The sequence below is a fragment of the Meriones unguiculatus genome, chromosome 10 (assembly GCF_030254825.1).
Source record: "Meriones unguiculatus strain TT.TT164.6M chromosome 10, Bangor_MerUng_6.1, whole genome shotgun sequence".
Lineage (NCBI taxonomy): Eukaryota > Metazoa > Chordata > Mammalia > Rodentia > Muridae > Meriones > Meriones unguiculatus.
Window position 1 is genome coordinate 17,239,089 of NC_083358.1, and position 16,230 is coordinate 17,255,318.

The 16,230-nt window shown below is 54.1% G+C and overlaps 1 protein-coding gene across 2 annotated transcripts in view; it reads right to left on the reverse strand.

The window, feature by feature from the left end:
* Nucleotides 1-17: 17 nt before the first annotated feature.
* Nucleotides 18-16,230, reverse strand: part of Vac14 (VAC14 component of PIKFYVE complex) — a 105,929-nt gene continuing 89,716 nt past the window's right edge. For both annotated transcript variants that reach the window (XM_021632553.2, XM_060391978.1), the window contains exons 15-19: nucleotides 10,270-10,444; nucleotides 8,921-9,039; nucleotides 7,758-7,837; nucleotides 4,926-5,076; nucleotides 18-611 (exon numbers count right to left, since the gene is read on the reverse strand). In XM_021632553.2, coding sequence (XP_021488228.1) covers nucleotides 449-611; nucleotides 4,926-5,076; nucleotides 7,758-7,837; nucleotides 8,921-9,039; nucleotides 10,270-10,444 — 688 coding nt within the window. In that variant the 3' untranslated portion in view covers nucleotides 18-448. The remainder of the gene's footprint in view (nucleotides 612-4,925; nucleotides 5,077-7,757; nucleotides 7,838-8,920; nucleotides 9,040-10,269; nucleotides 10,445-16,230) is intronic.

The window sequence follows — 16,230 nt, forward strand, 5'->3', positions numbered from 1 at the left end:
GAGAAGGAGCAGGCAGGTTTGGTTAAGGATTCTGTCATTTCTTTATTGGGTCAGGGATGGACACTGTTCTGTAGAGGTCTTGGTGCTGGCCTGTGCACATTAGCCACACAGATGTACATGAGCATATACACCATGCCAGTGCTCTGGGGGCCAAGGTCGAGCTCTTCTCACAGGAGACTTAGAAAGAGGTGCTTCTGGATTCTGAGGCTGTGGTCCAACTCTCGAGGGAAGCCATCGGTCCCAAGCCAGGGTGCAGCTGACAGTGCTGGGGCCCAGGTGCTCTGCTGGGAGGGGCTGGAGCTGGCAGAGCAGACTGGCCCCCTCTCTACCCTGGGCTGGTGGTCAGGTCCAGTCCTGCCTGAGGCAGGTTCTCAGGCTCCTTGTGGCCTCAGCCTGGAGGCCCTAGGTGCGTCCTGGGCCACCTGGGCCCTTTTCCGTGCCAGGCACATCAGAGAACAACTCTGCGGTCCAGGTGATCGCCACGCCCGCTTCGCTGGTGTCTTACTTCCAGGTGCTGTTTCTGGACCTTTTCAAAGTGCTGCAGCAGCTCTGTGTAGTCGATGCTGGGGGAGTCACCTTTCTGGGACTTGGGGGCAGCTTTCAGACTGTCTCTAGGAAGACAGACGGAAGTGAAAGTCAGTGTCTGAGAGTCAGTGAGAGTCTGTACTGGTGGGATTCAGCTTCTGGGCATCTGTGTGTCCCTGACCAGCAGCAACTTCCCAGCAGCCAGACCCACAGTGCTTGGGGTCCCAAGTCCACCCCCTTTCCTGCAGCTGGTGGGAACAGCCAACCCGCTGCTTGGCTATCTCTTAGCCTGTGGGCTGTTGATGGAGCCCAGAGCAGGCATTGCATGGGGAAGCATTTCCTGTTTACCAGTGGCTCCCTTTGGGGTGAGAGCCAGGGCTAGCAGCCAGCCAGGAAGCCAGCTGGGGCCTGGAACAGGGTCTGGGGAGAAGGGGGAGGTGGCAGCCCAGCCTTTTCTCTGCGGTATGGCTGGGGCTGCAGACAGCTGGGATCACTGAAGGCTCTGCTGGACCCGCAACTTGGCACTGGGTCCCAAGGCCTGCAGTCGCTACCTGTTCCCAGAGAAGAAGAGCTTATCTCACCACCTGACTTGCGGATGGCACCTACATTCCTGCTGCTACCATTCTCCTCGGCTGTTCTGTGCGGCAGCTATCCACAGTGCACGTGGTCCTCCTTCCATCCGTTCCATGTGCCAACCCGGTTGCCTCACATCAGCTGTTTAGCTTGCCACTCAGGTCCCTGTCCCATTGCTAACGGCCCCTCCAGCATATCCTCATGTTTTGCTCCCCGCCCCTGACTCTGGCACACTGGCAAAGGGTTTCATGACAACGGTGGCCCACTCGGCTAAGCAGACTCCCAGGGGTCTGCTTTGAATTGAAGAGGCCCCTGCGTCGCTGGTGCTGACAGCAGCTGAAGAAATAGGCTAGGCAGGCCTGGCCTAGACATTTGACCTTGGGCATGTAACTTCATTTCCTAGCCTGAGATATGGCATGGCGTGGGATATGACATGAAAGAACCTTGCTTGGTGTCCAGCCCCAGCTCAGGAATGAGATGGGCAGCTACATACAGCTTTGCCAAGCCAAGAGCAGACAGCCCAAGGCCTGGTGCACCTGGCAACAGAGCTCCCACAAGGGTGCTTTCCCCAGTGGGGCTGGCCAGGTGAGAAAAACCAGTGGCTGAAGCCCTAGGGTGGTGTTGTGGCCTGCCCATCTTCAGGCCGGGACCAGGGCACAGCTGCTCCCAGATGTAGGTCTGGGGACTTGAGTCTACCTCCCATACCCTAGCCCCCACACGGCTCCTTTCCTCGTTTTCAAGGACACACACTGCCTGAAAACACTTTAGACAGCATCTGTGGCCTGTGTTTTCCTGGGCCTTGAGCCGCTGCTTCCCGAGTCAGAGCCTGATCACTGTTGCCTGAAGAATGAAAGGGCCTGGGGATGCCCACTTGGTTGTCATTTGGAGGCTTCTGATGCTGTTTGACTCCCCTGGGAATGGGGGAAGGGGTCTCTCTGGCCTGCTAGCTATTGGTAGAGGGACCACTGTCCTGGGGAACAATCCAGACTCCTAAGGGGGTAGAGGGACTTAGAGCTTGTAGCTCTTGGTCAGGGGTGCGGCTCGATGTGCTCCAAGCCACGTAATCTGGGACAGGGGAAGAGATCTGGGGCCACAGAGATGACACTGTTTGTGTGTATGAGGCATGAGTCTACATGCTGTCCTGACAACACCCTTAGCAAACCTGGGGCAAAGGTCTAGAGAGGGACTGAGGACTGAAGGACGCTCATGTTAGTTTTTGTCAACTTGACACAGACTAGTTACTCGGGAAGATGGAACCTCAACTGAGGAATTGCCTCCATTGGACTGGCCTATGGGCATTTCTTGATTAATGACTGATGTGGGTGGTGCTACCCATGGGTAGGTGGTCCTGGGTTGTATAAGCAAGCAAGCTGAGCAAACAAGGAAGATCAAACAAGGAAGCTGCTTCCTCCATGGTCTTTGCTTTAGTTCCTGCCCTGACTTTCCTCAGTAGTGGACTATTACCTGGAAGGATGAAATAAACCCTTTTCTTCCCAAGTAGCTTTTGGTTAGTGTTTTTTCATAGCAATAGAGAGCAAAGTAGAATAAAAAGATACCAGAGTTGGGGCTGGGGAAGCAGCTGTACCTTGTACTCTGGGACCCCAGAGTGGTAAGCTGTCCTGCCCTATGGTAGGGGCATCCTTCCTGGCCATCATTACCAACCTTGCTTGAGACAGCATCTCATGTCCCTCAGGCTGGCCTTTAGAGCCAAGGGCATCTTTGAACTCCTGACTCTCCCAGTGCTGTGATTACAAGCATCTCCCTTACCCATCACAATGGTATGCTTGCTTTCCCACAATCCTCAGGTCCTGGGTAACAGGGATACCTGGCTGGCAGGATGGAGTGGTGATTCCCAAGTCTGGAACTGGCACTCTCCCCTGCCATCCTACCCATATATCTACTAGCTTTTCTTTCAGAGAACCCCTTTTGCTTCACTGATGATGGTTATAAAGTCTGAGAATGACCCATGGTCCCCAAACCCTAGTGAGAATGCAGGGAGGGACGGGTGGAACCTCCCCAGCTGTTCTGCTTGCAGGCCGGCTGTCTGCCACCTGCCTGCCCCACCCCGGGCTGGGGCTGCCCACAGCCCCTTTTCAGAGTGTGATCTGCTCCTCTGCCCCTCAACCCTGCAACCTGACTCCTCCTCCAGCTGTCTGCGGTCCCCTCCCACCCAGTGTTTCCAGGCTTATATCTACATTCAACTTTCCCAGGTCCCTGCAAAAGCTGGAAGGCTGGGAACACCCCAACACCTCCTGTCCATTTAGTATACATGTGCAACTACCAGGAAACTAGGAGCCCAGAGAGGGGATGGAATTTGACTGAGGCTACACAGCAGAGCTATGGAGAACTTGAGCTAGATCCTATTCTAGGCCTGAAACCATTCACTGACCCACATATGAGTCCTCTACGCAGAAGCCTCATTCCTTGGGCTGAAGATTTTCCTGAGGAAACCCTTTTACCTAGCTTCTCTCTGGGCTTGATCTTGCCTTGACTTGGACAGCCTTCCCTCTCCTTCAGCAGAACCCTGAGAAAGGGGCTCTGGGGAGCGGCAGGGTTTATGGACTAGCCTGAGCCTCCCCTAGGGCAGTGCCCTTCCTGCTACCTTCTCCCTTCCTCCTCCTCCTCCTCCTTGTCAGCGCCTACCTGGATATTGGTAAGGTCACTGTAGAGGTCAGGCTGAGGAGGTGTATTATCACCTCAAGATCTCTCAGAAACAGGAGATTCTCCATTTGGGAGGGGTCCAGACACCAGCCCAAACCCATAGTGGCCTCCCTGGATCCTGGGTACACTCAGCACACCAAATCTATCATACTCAGAGCTGATCAGGCACAGCTCAGGGTTGACTGGGAAAGGGGTAGGGGAATGGTGGACCAGACAGCAGGCAAGGGCAACCTATCAGGTTGGTCTGGAAGACACAGGGCCACCAGAGACCTGAGTGCAGCAGGCCTATCCAGAAGCTGTCTGCATCTACCCTGAGGGCAAACGCCCGAGGCCTTCTCTGCAGCCAGGCGCCAGGCCTGCTGAGTGGCTCCAGTGGCCTAGGAGGGAATTCTAGACACACAGGGCAGCTGATGCAAGCTGGGTGCACTCCATTCAGCGTAAATCTTCTCAGTGGCTCTGCTTGTTTCCATGGTGACCTGACAAGTGAAATTTTCCATCTCCGATGCCAAATGCCTGTGGATGAGGCAAAGCCTCCAAGGGTTACCAAATATAGACACAGCCCAACAGGCTGTGGGGCCAGGGCCAGCAGAGGGTTCAGGGCGGGAGCTTGGACCCCCCTGCCCAGAGGATGCCAGGCTGGGCCACTCAGACATGGTCTTCCTGTGAGCAGGAGCCGTGCAGAGTTGCCCAGGTTCATTCTTGCTCCCCATTCCTCTGGATGGTGGCGGGAAGGCCCCGCTGATGCTGGGGCTCTGTGAGGGCCAGGTCTGAGCATCTCATAGAATGGACGGGCAAGGTGTCCAAGCCTGTGAGGTGCCCAAGACTAGGCTCTACCTGGCTCTCTGGACCCACTGACTCTCCATCCCTGGAGCTTCCCACTCTAGGGGCTTCTCCTGCGCAAAGGTCTCAAACAGGCCTGGTCTCTCTGAGCTTCCCAGCTTGCTTGGGAAAGCATGGCTATATATTTCTGCCCCTTAAACACTCCCAGAACTTCCCATCTTGGGATCTGCTGTGGATCTGAAGACAAAAGAAAGGTAGTTGTGGGGTGAATAGGGTTGAAATGACAAAGGGAGAGGGCATATGAACAGGGCACTTCAGCAAGCCCTTTGGATCTCCCATGGAATAGGCCTAGAGGCAGAGGGCAGCGCCCTGGGCCCAGCACTCACTCAGTCTGCAGCAGCTCAGGGTTGGGCACACACTGGAGCCGGTGAGAGAGCAGCTGGAAGGCACTGCTCTGGGGCAGCAGCATGAGAAGGCCGTACAGGGCCTTGATCAGGTACGGGTTGTTCTTCACGTCCAGCAGCTGCAGGCGCAGATCTGCAGCAGGGCAGAAGTCAGGGGTCAGGGATCCTGGTGCTGCTCTGGAATAGACTAGCCTAGGTCTCCTGCCCCAGCCCCTGGGGGAGAGTACTGAAAGCAACCTGGACCTAGCACTGCTAGGCTGAGACATACCTGCCGTAGGGCTACGCAGTGGCTCCTCCACAGCTAGGCCTGGGGGCCCTTTTCCCAGAGAGTTTTGGTCATTTCAATGACCTAATTTCTCCCTACCTACCCATTTGACTGACCTAGCTAGCAGCTCCCTCAGCCTAAGATCCCCGAACCTGCTGTTGGGCTAAGCCCACCTCCCCTAGGCTCAGCTGCTTCCTTGTAATGAGGGTTGGGGGTGGGGGCTTTAGAATAACAGATTCCCCAGTTGGCTTTGCACGTGCCAGCACGTGAGCTATAAATAGGGTGAGCTGGAAAGAAAGAGTGGATTAGGGCTTTGCTAAGGGAGGGCAGGATGGGAAAATGCCTTTGTGTGTAGTGAGGCGCGCACCAAAGCTCCGAGTGTCTGGGAGGCGATTTGGATATCCGACTCAGGCATGGCCACTTACCACCACACCCCTGCAAGGGCAGGGCACTCTTGCTTTCTGCCCAGCATCCATGTCAACCCTAGGAGTCTGGACCTGCTAGTGGCCAGCTGCGCCTCAAGGCCAGCTACATCCTGTCTAAGGCCTGACAGGGAGACTGGATCGGAGAGATGCTCTCCTTTCCCTCCAGGCCTCTGTAGTAGCACTGCTCCTCCCACATCTTAAACTTGGCAGACATTATCTGTAGACAATGAGCCATACCTTCCACAAAGTGAATCCTAGTCTTTGAGAGTGGTCTTGCCTCCCAGTAGGAGTTGGGCAAGGAGTCTAGGGGGATGCTGGGAGCCTGAGCAGCAAGCCCTGGTGCCAGGTAGCAGAGGACTGGGTGGCCTCTCTTTGTCCCTCCTCTTACCCCAAGAGGCAGAAGTCACAGGCACCCATGATCTTGTAACACACACATCTGATATTTATCCAAGCTTCCCAGCACAGAACTCCTACAGTCCTCAGAGTCTCTAAAACAAAAAGTCTTTCGTGCTGATGAGTTGAAGGTTGAGCTGATAAACAATGGCCAAAGTAAATCAACCATGCTTAAATAATGAAGCTCCCACCAAAACTCAGGATTGGGTTAGGAGAGGTAGCGTTCCTCTTCCTCCATTTCCACTGCAGTGTCATAGAGGATGCTAAGAGCAGTGAATGTGCCTCCTGAGCTCTGTGAGCCACTCAAGCAAACTAATCAACCCTAAGGGCTTGTGTGTGTCCTGGTGTACAGCTGGGTGCTCTAAGCAGGCCCTGGGAGACAGGACGCTAGCTCTAGCTAGGCTGTATGAGGGCCAAACTGCACTGGAGGGTGCTCGGCTGGCTGGGGTGCAGGAAGAAACCTCTGTTGGCTACAGAAGAGTTGAGCTACAAGGAGTGTGCATGGGGAAACTTTTTTTGTTTTGTTTTGTTGTTCAAGACAAGGTTTCTCTGGGTAGCCTTGGTTGGCCTGTAACTTGTTCTGTAGACCAGGCTGGCCTCAAACGCACAGAGAACCACCTTTCTCTACCTCCTGAGTGCTGGGATTAAAGGCATGTACTACCATGGCCTGGCTAGAAAAACTTTTTACTATGTACACAGCTCTGGAGAAGCCTGAATCTACCTCCAGTTCTTTTTTCCTTTTGGCCCTCGAGGAGACTAGGCCTGCCTTGCACCTTTGAGAAGGAGCTGTTTGGGGCTTCCTCTTGATAAGCTTAGACCTGCTTTCAGGTGAGCCCTTTCATGCTGTGGGCCCTCAGGAATAGAGATGCTAGGCAGGGCACGTTATGGACAGGTTGAGAAGAGGGTCTCTCAGGCCGGAGTCACTGCAGCACCTGCTGCTTGGAGCAGCTGGTCCTTTACAGGTGAGGGAGTGGGGAGGAGGATCTCTCAGCCTCTGCATTTGCTTTTGGGTCCTAGAGTAAAGGCTGATCACTCAGGTCAGAGATGTGCCAAGGAGCTAGGGGCCCGGGTGGCCACCTAGGCTAGGAAGGAGGCGACAGCCATACTGCCCCTGGCTTCTCTACCAACTGTAAACACACGTTTTACTGGCAGTGCTGCCCGCTTTGGGGAGCAGGCGCTGCATGGTGGAGGTGCCAGGAGCTGTGCTCGCCCAGCCAGCCACTTTTGCACATTCAGCCTGGGTGTTACTCACCAGGCAGCACTCGCCCACTGGCTCCTGGTACATGCCATCTCTCCCTCAGGAGAGGAGAGGGCACAGCTCCTGGGTAAGCAGGAGTACCTGTAAGGGCTGAGAACCCTAAAGAGCCACGGCAGAGGCAGCAGGTGGAGGAGTGTCAGCTGGGGACAGCTCCAGGGCAGGGTCTGTTAATCTTCTGATGGGCTTTCATGTCAGCACTGGCGTGTGTATGTGACCCATTTTGAGGAAACAGAAAAGTACTAAGTTCTGACGCCTTGTACCCCATCCCACTCCAGCCGGCCTCTTATCACCACTCACTACCATCTCTAATATTACATTCTTGATATTGTAGAACACTCCTGGGGTCACTGCCCCCGTTTTCCTCTCCAAGCTCGGTCAAGAGTGGCATCTAACTTGGCTCCATACTTCCCCTTTCCCTCCAGGGCAGCTCAAGCCACGGCAGATCTCCAACCCTGTTAGAGACATGATCTTACATGTGAAGATGGGGCACTCAATCAGCTGCACCAGTTTGTCCACCTCTGTGAGAAAATCCACGGTGACTTCCAGGTCCCCACTGGGTGGGCAGTCAAGGAAGTCTCCTCACTGGGAACATTTTTGACCAAGGAGAAGTTCTTGAAGGACGGACTCTGGGACTTGGGCTCAGAATCCCAATATGTCCCTCCCCCAGACCTAGTTTCCAGTGCGCAGCCTGTCTGGTTCCTTCAGAGTGGGATTTAGCATATGAAGCCAGACGTCTCTGCCCTTCTGTCCCTCTAAATGGGGGGACAGCTGCCCTTTTGCATAGGTGCTAGGGCTCGCTCCCACAGCGGTCCTGTGTTCCTGGACCCAGGAAGACACTTACTGTGGCTCTATGGCCAGGCAGGAGAGGGCTGGACAGGAGAGGACAGCCAACTAGCAGGTCAGGGAAGCTTAGGAACTGGCCTGTGGGCTCTTGGTCTCTGGGTCACACAAGTGGCAAGAAAAGCAGGCTTAGGCTGTGGAAGTGTGCCATGCAAGAACACGTGACCCTCCACTGAAGGCTTCATGGCCCCAGCTTCTGGCTCATCACATCAGGAAGTCAGTCTTACTTTCCAAAACTGTTCTGATCCTAGGTCATATGTCAGGCTCAAAGACGAGGCTGTTCTGATTTCCCCTGGTAGATAAAAACATTCTGACTCTGGATGCCTTTTGGTGAGACACTTCCTCATGCATCCTGTGTCTGTGTGGTGGGCTCCTGGCCCTTGTTGAGGTTCCCACAGTTTCAACGTGTGAGCCAGCCCTGCAGACTCCCCCAGCATGCTCTTGTACTAAGGCCCTTTCCATCCAAAAAAAAAAGGGCCTCGCAGGCCACACAGGAACTGAGGGCCTGTCTCTTCCCTGAGGCAGGAAGTGGGGCTCACCTCACTCAGCTGGTCTCCACTCCTGAGTTTTTCCAGGCTTACTTCCCCTTCAGGAGGTCAAAAGGGGCCCTGTTTAGTGATAATAGCTCCTTTCTCAACACACCACACCACACAGCACTTCTGACGGGAGGCCTTGGTGATGTCCCAAGCCCTGGAAACTGAGTAAAGGAACATGGCGGCAGGGCCACTCCTGGCCCTCACGGGGGGGGGGGGGGGGGACGGGACGGGACGGGGACTAAAGGACAGCGAGAGGATACAACTTCTGGATGAGGTCATAGGCGTGCCGGTAGTTCTGGGTGAGGAAGCAGAGTGACACGGTGGTGACTGGGTTGTGGCACCAGGAGCGGTACAGGCAGCAGAAGAGGTTCTGGCTTTCCTGGGGGAGAGGAGCAGCAGTTAGAAGGCTTGGCTCCCTGTCACTGGGCCCACAGAAGACCAACGGGGAGAAGGACCTCGAGGGGCTGTGACATGGGGCTCTTGGGGGCAGCTGGGGTGCCAGCTCAGCACTGGGCTGTGTTTGGCAGCCCAGCTGGGAACGAGCTGTCACAAAGGAAATGCTGACAGCTCCTCAGACCCTGTCATTACCTCCTGGCCTCACAGAGCCATGTGGTAGTGGCAGCAAGGGTCTAGTCAAAAGTGAGCCTACCCTTTATAAGCTGGCATTTTTGCTGCTGGCAAAATGACAGTAATTGTCTCTCAGAACTCTGTGGTCCCAGAGCCTGGGGCGGGGGAGAAGTTTCCTTGGGGACTAGGAGGAGAGAAAGATCCTCAAATCCCAGCTTCCCCTACTTTGGTAGCCCATCTCATGCTCTCAATGTACCAGAAAAGCAGTCCTGTGCATGAGCCCACACTTAGGGAGCCCCTGAGCCTGAGGAAAATTCTTAAGGCCTCTGCGAATGTCTGCAAGGAACCACAGGAGGAAGACAGGGATGTGGCCTGGATCATTCCAAGCCACTTGGCCTCAAATGTCCTCATAGACATGGGCTTAAGTGTTTTGAGACTCCCAGGGAGGGGTTGATATAGGGTCATGCTGGGCAGGGGACAGAGAGAAAATGACCCAAACCCAGATTGGGAAAAAAAAAATCCCTGGTAATCATGCCCTCAGGATGATTCCTGTAAGCTGAGGGAAGCCCAGTGTCTTGGCCAGACCATGTGGGCCCGTGAGCTGAATGTCTCCCAGGCTTGCAGTGTCTCTCTGCTCCTTCTGACCAACCTTTGGGCATTCTTACCCAAAGTTTGTGACAGGAAGCAGTGAGATACTATGGCTGATGACAGGCATTTTACGAGACAGATGTGTCCAGCTGTGGGAGAGGGGCCAGAGCAAGGAGGAACACAAGGAGAACAATTAACCGTTTGTTTCCCAGCATATTTCAATTTTTACCATGAGAAGGGCACTTTGCTGAGCAGAGTATTCAGAACCAGCAGAGCCTGTTTCCAAAGGGACAGTGAATAACGGTGCAGGAATTGGGAAGAGCATGTGACCTGGCCTTGGGAGGGAAGCCTCCTACTTTTCCCATCTCCTCCTGTGGCCCTCATGGGACCAGCTGAGGAGTGAACTGGGTCCTGTGCCCCCCACAAGCCTAACTCTGGGGTCAGAGGAGAGTACCAGAGTCTTCAGGTCCTTGAGCTGGTTTCTTAGCTGGAAGAGCTCAGTGGAGGTGAGCAGGATGGTATTGAGGGTGTGCACCATGGTGGACGCGAACTTGAGGTCTTCCTCCTGAAGCAGGATGTCTGCCATCGAGTGGAAGATGTTCTCTGCATTCAGCAGGAGGCAGAGCTGCCTAGAAAACAAGCCAGAAAACGTTACACTCTGGAGGCCTTTTAGGGTCCTAGGGGAAGCTGCTCTTTATTAGGGCTGCAGGGAGCCTCAGGGTTGGGGTGCGTGTGGGAATGGGATCACATCAGTGTACCGGAGGCCTAGCTCTTTACTTCCCAATATCACTTACCTTGACCCAGAAACCAAGGAGCACAAGCTCTATTTGTGCCCCTCCTCCCTCACAAAACAGGCTGCAAGGGGACCTTCCTGAGACTTCACACACATCGCCAAGTCTATACACTGTATCATGTGTATCTCCCGTATACATCAATAATGCCTCCCTGCCGAGGTGCTTCTGCCTCTCTTGAACATTATTTTTCTCTAGACTTCATCTTGATCTGAGAATGTCTCCACACACAAGTCATGAACGCCCCATGGGGTCAGAGTGTCTGTGCTGTTCAGCTGTAGCCTTCTCTGGGGGGAGGTGTGCAGGTCGCTGGGTACACCAGCTTTTGTGGGCTAAATTGACTCTACGTCAACCCAGTGGTAGGGAGGTGAAGCCCCTGGACCACAGTGCTGTCTGGCTCCACAGGCCCCCACATATTTCTTTTTGTAAGAGCCTTGGGGTAAGGATTGGGCTCTGAGAAAAGAGGCTCTGTTACCGGAGAAGAACATAGAGAATGAGGAAAAGCAGCTTTCCCAGGGTCCCTGAGCAAGGTGAAATATCAGCAGACAAGTAAGAATGGGAGGGGCCTGTTGGTGGAGCAGGAGTGGGCAAGGGCTTAGTGAGCAGGTGAGCGTGGAGAGAGTGCCTGCTTCCTGTTGGATAGGGACTAGTGGTCCAAGGCACTTTGTCCTCATGGTTTCTGGTCTGGGGATGGTGTCTTCTGCCTGTCTGCCTGTCCTCCAGGGAAGCAACACCAGACTAGACAAGGGGCAGAGGCTTCAAGGTATTAAGCACCGAATTTCATGAACTACATTTTGAGGCAACATGCCTGAAACAAGGTTACAGCTTGTATGGGACTTCTGGATTTCTATGAACACTAGCCATGGCTTTGAAACTAGGCTTGAGACAATTCTGCCACACTTCCAACCCCAGCCCTAGAGTATTTGGTAATGGACAGGCCAAACCATGAAGCGCAAATATTTGTAGGCTAGATCCAATGGAACCAGCAGGCTTGGGCATGGTGGGGGCGGGGCTGGGCCTGGGAGGAGAGAGGAAGGACCCATGAGCAAGGGGTTACTGAATCTCTACTGCACACTCTCCCAGTGGTAAAGGCCACTCCTATGTGGGTGGGCAAAGGTCCTGGAGCCTTCTGGCCTCAAAGCCAGACATCTCCACATAGCAATTTCTTTATCTATTTACCTGTCTAAAATGGGGGGAGCAGCCAGAAGGCAGGTGGGAAGACACCTCATGTGAGGTACCCACTCTTTGTTGCATGGCACATGGGGACAAGAGCCTCCACGGAGCAGATGACAGTCAGCAGGCAGGTGGGAGCTCTTCTGTACAACTCAGACAGTGCCTCCTGCCCCCGTCCACCCCCGGAGGAGCCCTGTCTCCAAGGCCGTGGGACAGAAATGCTCAAAAAGGGCAGGCTAGGGAGGAAGGGAGTACTGACAAATGGTCACAAGTGTCCGTCGCCTGCAGCTGCTGCCGTCTCCATGACAGAGGCCAGCAGCTGAACGGCTGCCAGGCAGCGCTTTCCAAGGACCCCCAGGTCAGCCAGGGTGGGACTTGCATCAGCCAGGGCCTGGGGTGCCACTCGTGTGCGGATGGGTTAGGGATAGTCTGGAGGCGCAGGCAAGGCTGAGAAGGAGCAGGCAGGCACCATGGTCTCCTGCTGTCCCAGAGAACCCAGGGAACACTGACAGTGCTGGAGGTCGGGGTGGAAGAGGTTCCTGGAAACAATCTCTTGCCACTGGTCCCTCCCTACCTCACACTGTGCCACATGCCTTCTCTCTGCTCTTTGTCTTCCAGTGGGCTCGCGTCCCATGCATATGTCCAAAGTGGTCTAGAGTCAGTGACTTCCACGTGTGCTTCTCCTGCCCTGGAGAAGCTGAAGAGGGGCTCACTGAAGAGGGGCTCCAGCCCTTGTGATGTCTCCCAAGCACTCCGAGCTTCACAGGGTCACCATGCGACTCTTGGTGTCCCTGCAGATTCACCTTCCTTGGTAGTAAACACCCTTAGACTGCCCACCCAACTTCATGGTCACCAGCCCCTCATCCTGGTCTAGCCGGGGCTCAGGGCTTTGTCTTTGAGCATCTTCCACCTCGGCATCATCTCCTCTGTGCTACCACTGTCCAAGGGAAAAGCCAGCCATGTTCTGTTGGGTCAACTTCAGTCTGACTTCCTGCTCATTTAAAAACATTTATTTTTATTATTTTTAATTATGTGTCTGTGTCTTAGCACAGGTGCCCACGGAGGCTGGGGACCTCAGATCCCCTGGAGTTGCAATTACAGAAGGTTGTGAGATGCCTGGTGTGAGTGCTGGGAACCAAGCTTGGGTCTCCTGTAAAGGCAGTATGAACACACGTGGCTGAGCACTCTCTCTCTAGCTCTTTCCACACCACCTCCGACAAATCTAAAAGGCAGACCCAGGCCACCCCTTTCCTTCTGAGAGCCTCATCTACTGTGAAGTCCAGCTCCTGCTGCTAAGCACAGAACCTCTGCAGCCTCAGCTTGACATCTGTCACCAGGGCCAGCTTAGCCTTGGATGCTTGTCTTCTGATGGGGACCTCACCACATCTGTCGTGTTGACTTCTGGGCATTGAGGTCTCATTTTCACTTTGCACCCTGGGGAAGCCTGGGTCTGATGCACCTTCTCTGCCTGCCGGCCTCTGAGAGTAGGTCCTATTCCTTTCAGAGCACTGGGCATGGTGCCTACACTTTTGCTAGGCTCTTGTCTCTCACCATAGAATATGAGCTACAAAGGTGAGGTCTTGCCTGTGACCCCTCAAGTGCTTCAAACTAAGAAGGCCTGATATGCAGCAGCTGCTCCATCACCATGGCTGGATGTTACTGCATGAGGGAACCTTGCTTATTTTCTTCAAAGGCTTCATGTACAGAGGCTGGGGAAATTGCTCAGTGGTTCTCTATGCAAGTGCAAGGACCTGAATTTGAATCCCTACCAAATGCAACTTGGCCAGACTAGCCATATCCTTGCCTAACTGAGAATGATGGAAAAACTATTGAAGACAATTCCCAAGAGCAACGTTGGGCCTCTAAATGCACACTTATGTACATCCACATATGAAAAACACCCCCCCCCCCATACACTGGAAAAAGAATAAAAAGGCTCATGGACAGGCTGCAGATACTATTGTTCCTATTTTTGGAACCTCTCTGCTCACCTATGGGCAGGTTCTTGCATGCTGTGAATGCGCTGGTTGGCAGAAAATAGACATCCAGACTTAAACTTAGCCCTACACCAAGTGAGCTAACCTAGGGCTGCCACGCTTCCCTTGGGGAGGCCAATTTACCCTAGGAAGACCCCAGAGCACACTTCCCTGAAAGCCTCAAGGGCAGGCAACACATACTACGTGGCTGCCCTCCTGGCTCTGCTACGGGAATGGAACACCCGAAGCAGTATCAAAAGGTTTCTTTGGCTCAGGGTTCTGGAGGCTCCCTAGGAGGTTGCCTCTGTTGACTGGCCTCCCATGTTGGGAGCAAAGGGCGAAGCAAAACACTTCCAGCAGAAGCCAGGAGGCAGAGAGAGACCGAGGTCCCAGCATCCCCTCCAAGGGCATGTTCCCAATGACCTCCCAACAGCACTACTCTGGGGACCAAGTCTTTATCACATGACCCTCTGGGAAGCACTACCTACATTCTAACAATAGCACCTTCTTACCGGGAGTCTCCTTTGTGAAAGACCATAGTGGGGAGTGGGAAGCTGGAACAGTTTCTTAGAAAGGAACAGTGGGAAGCCCCTGCCAAGCCTGGCTCTGAGCCCTCCTGAGGCTCTGGACATCTGATAACCTGGGAGACTGTTAGGCAGAGCCTGGTGGGCTGCTTCTCTGGCCACAGCCCCCAAGGCTCTGGGGTGCGTATTTCTCCTTCAGCTAGGACTTGTGACAAAGGGAAGGAAGCAGAGGTGTGGCCACTGTGTTAGAAAGGCAGGCATAAGGGGACAGGAGTAGCAGTGACAGTACAGGCCAGGTCAGGGCAAGAAAAACAGCTCCTGTCCAGTCCAGAGCACTCACCATGTCAAGGTACTGCTCTAGGAACCAAAGAGGACAGGAGGCAAGCCTGCATAGGACAGGGGGAGAGAGAGAGAGACAGAGAGACAGACAGAGAGACAGAGACAGAGCTTAAGGTCAGAGCAGGATGCTTGTGTCTCCTCTGTCAGGAAGTAGGGGAGGGATGACCCCGAATCCCATCGCAGGACTACAATGGCAGCCACAGCTTCCATATGCCTAGCCCTGGAGTGGGAGCAAGGTCTTCTTGTGGATTTTTTGCAGTTTTCAGAGAAGAGTAGTCTGAGGTGCAGGGAGGATCCATGCTGACAGCCACACACATGATGGAGAGGAAAAATGGAGACTTTAGAACCAGAAGTCAGCTTTTGGAGACTGAGTTCATCCTCATCACTATGCCTCTTATGTGCCCGTCCCTGCCCAGTGGAGGCCTGGCAGATGGCTGCCTTGCAGGGTTGCTGCGTCATCACTTCTCTGCTGAGTCCCAGCCTGGCTTGAGCTGCCTGCTTGGCTTTCAAGCATAGCGTCAATAATGGAACACAGCTTGCAAGCATTACACATTTGCCCATATTTTTTAATGCCCATATTAAAGTGCTATTCATCATGAGACAATGGCCTAGAAAGTGCTTGGGGACAGGCAGAGAGGTGGGGTGGGAGGGAACCTGAACATGTGCTAACCTGAACACAGATCCATGTCTCTGTCCTATCAGTAAGAAGCCCCTGGTGTGGGGGTCATGTGCTATTCAGGAAGGGTCGCCCTTGGCAGCAGTGGGTTGTTGGCCCTGACTGGACAGCTCAGAGCCTCATGGATGTGGTTCTGCCCCTGTCATTTAGTGCCTCCTGGGTGCCTCCTAGATTGGTGATGGCTCCTTCCTGCTCCTCCCATATAGACCTAGGGCTCCCAAGGGAGCAACTGAACACTTCTGGGACCCAGGAAAGGGGCTGTCACTTTCCCCTCAGAGCTGAGACAACATTGCCTTGTCCACAGAAATTTTCTGGTGGGGGGTGGGGACAGTGTCTGCCTGGATGCCATGAGCTTGTGCATTATTGTCCTTTCAACCACCACCACTGGCTGAGCATCTGGGGAAAGCGCCATTCCTGGACAGCTGGTGGAGGAAATCCCCAAACGCTAGGGAACTCTGCCCCAAGGAGACAGGCTTTGTAGTGCCTTGGGCCCTTGAGTGACTCCAGAGTCACCACTTACTCTATGTGGCCAGGCTAGAAAGGAGAAAGCTTAATCCAGAACAACAGAACAGCCAGATACTAACAGGTCTCTCTCCAGTGTGCCTTTCTTCTGCTGTAATCCTGGGGAACCTGAATTCCACATGTGGCTTCTGAACGTTCTGAAGGGCACCACCCTCCCACGTCCTCTATGTACAAGCTAGCACAGTTGTAAGGCAAAATGAGCCTCCCCTATCCGAGTTGTCACCAATCCTTTCCAGGTCCTCCTGCTCTGGACATTCATGTCCACCCCTTCCCAGATTCTTCTGGATTTGACTCTCTGAGTCTTTGTAAGGGCATGCTGCTATCCCATGGCTCCAGCCCAGCCAGACTTGTTTTCCTTATGCCACGAGGGTGTGGCAGAGATGACATATGGCCTGTGAGGGCAGCTGGGGAGGG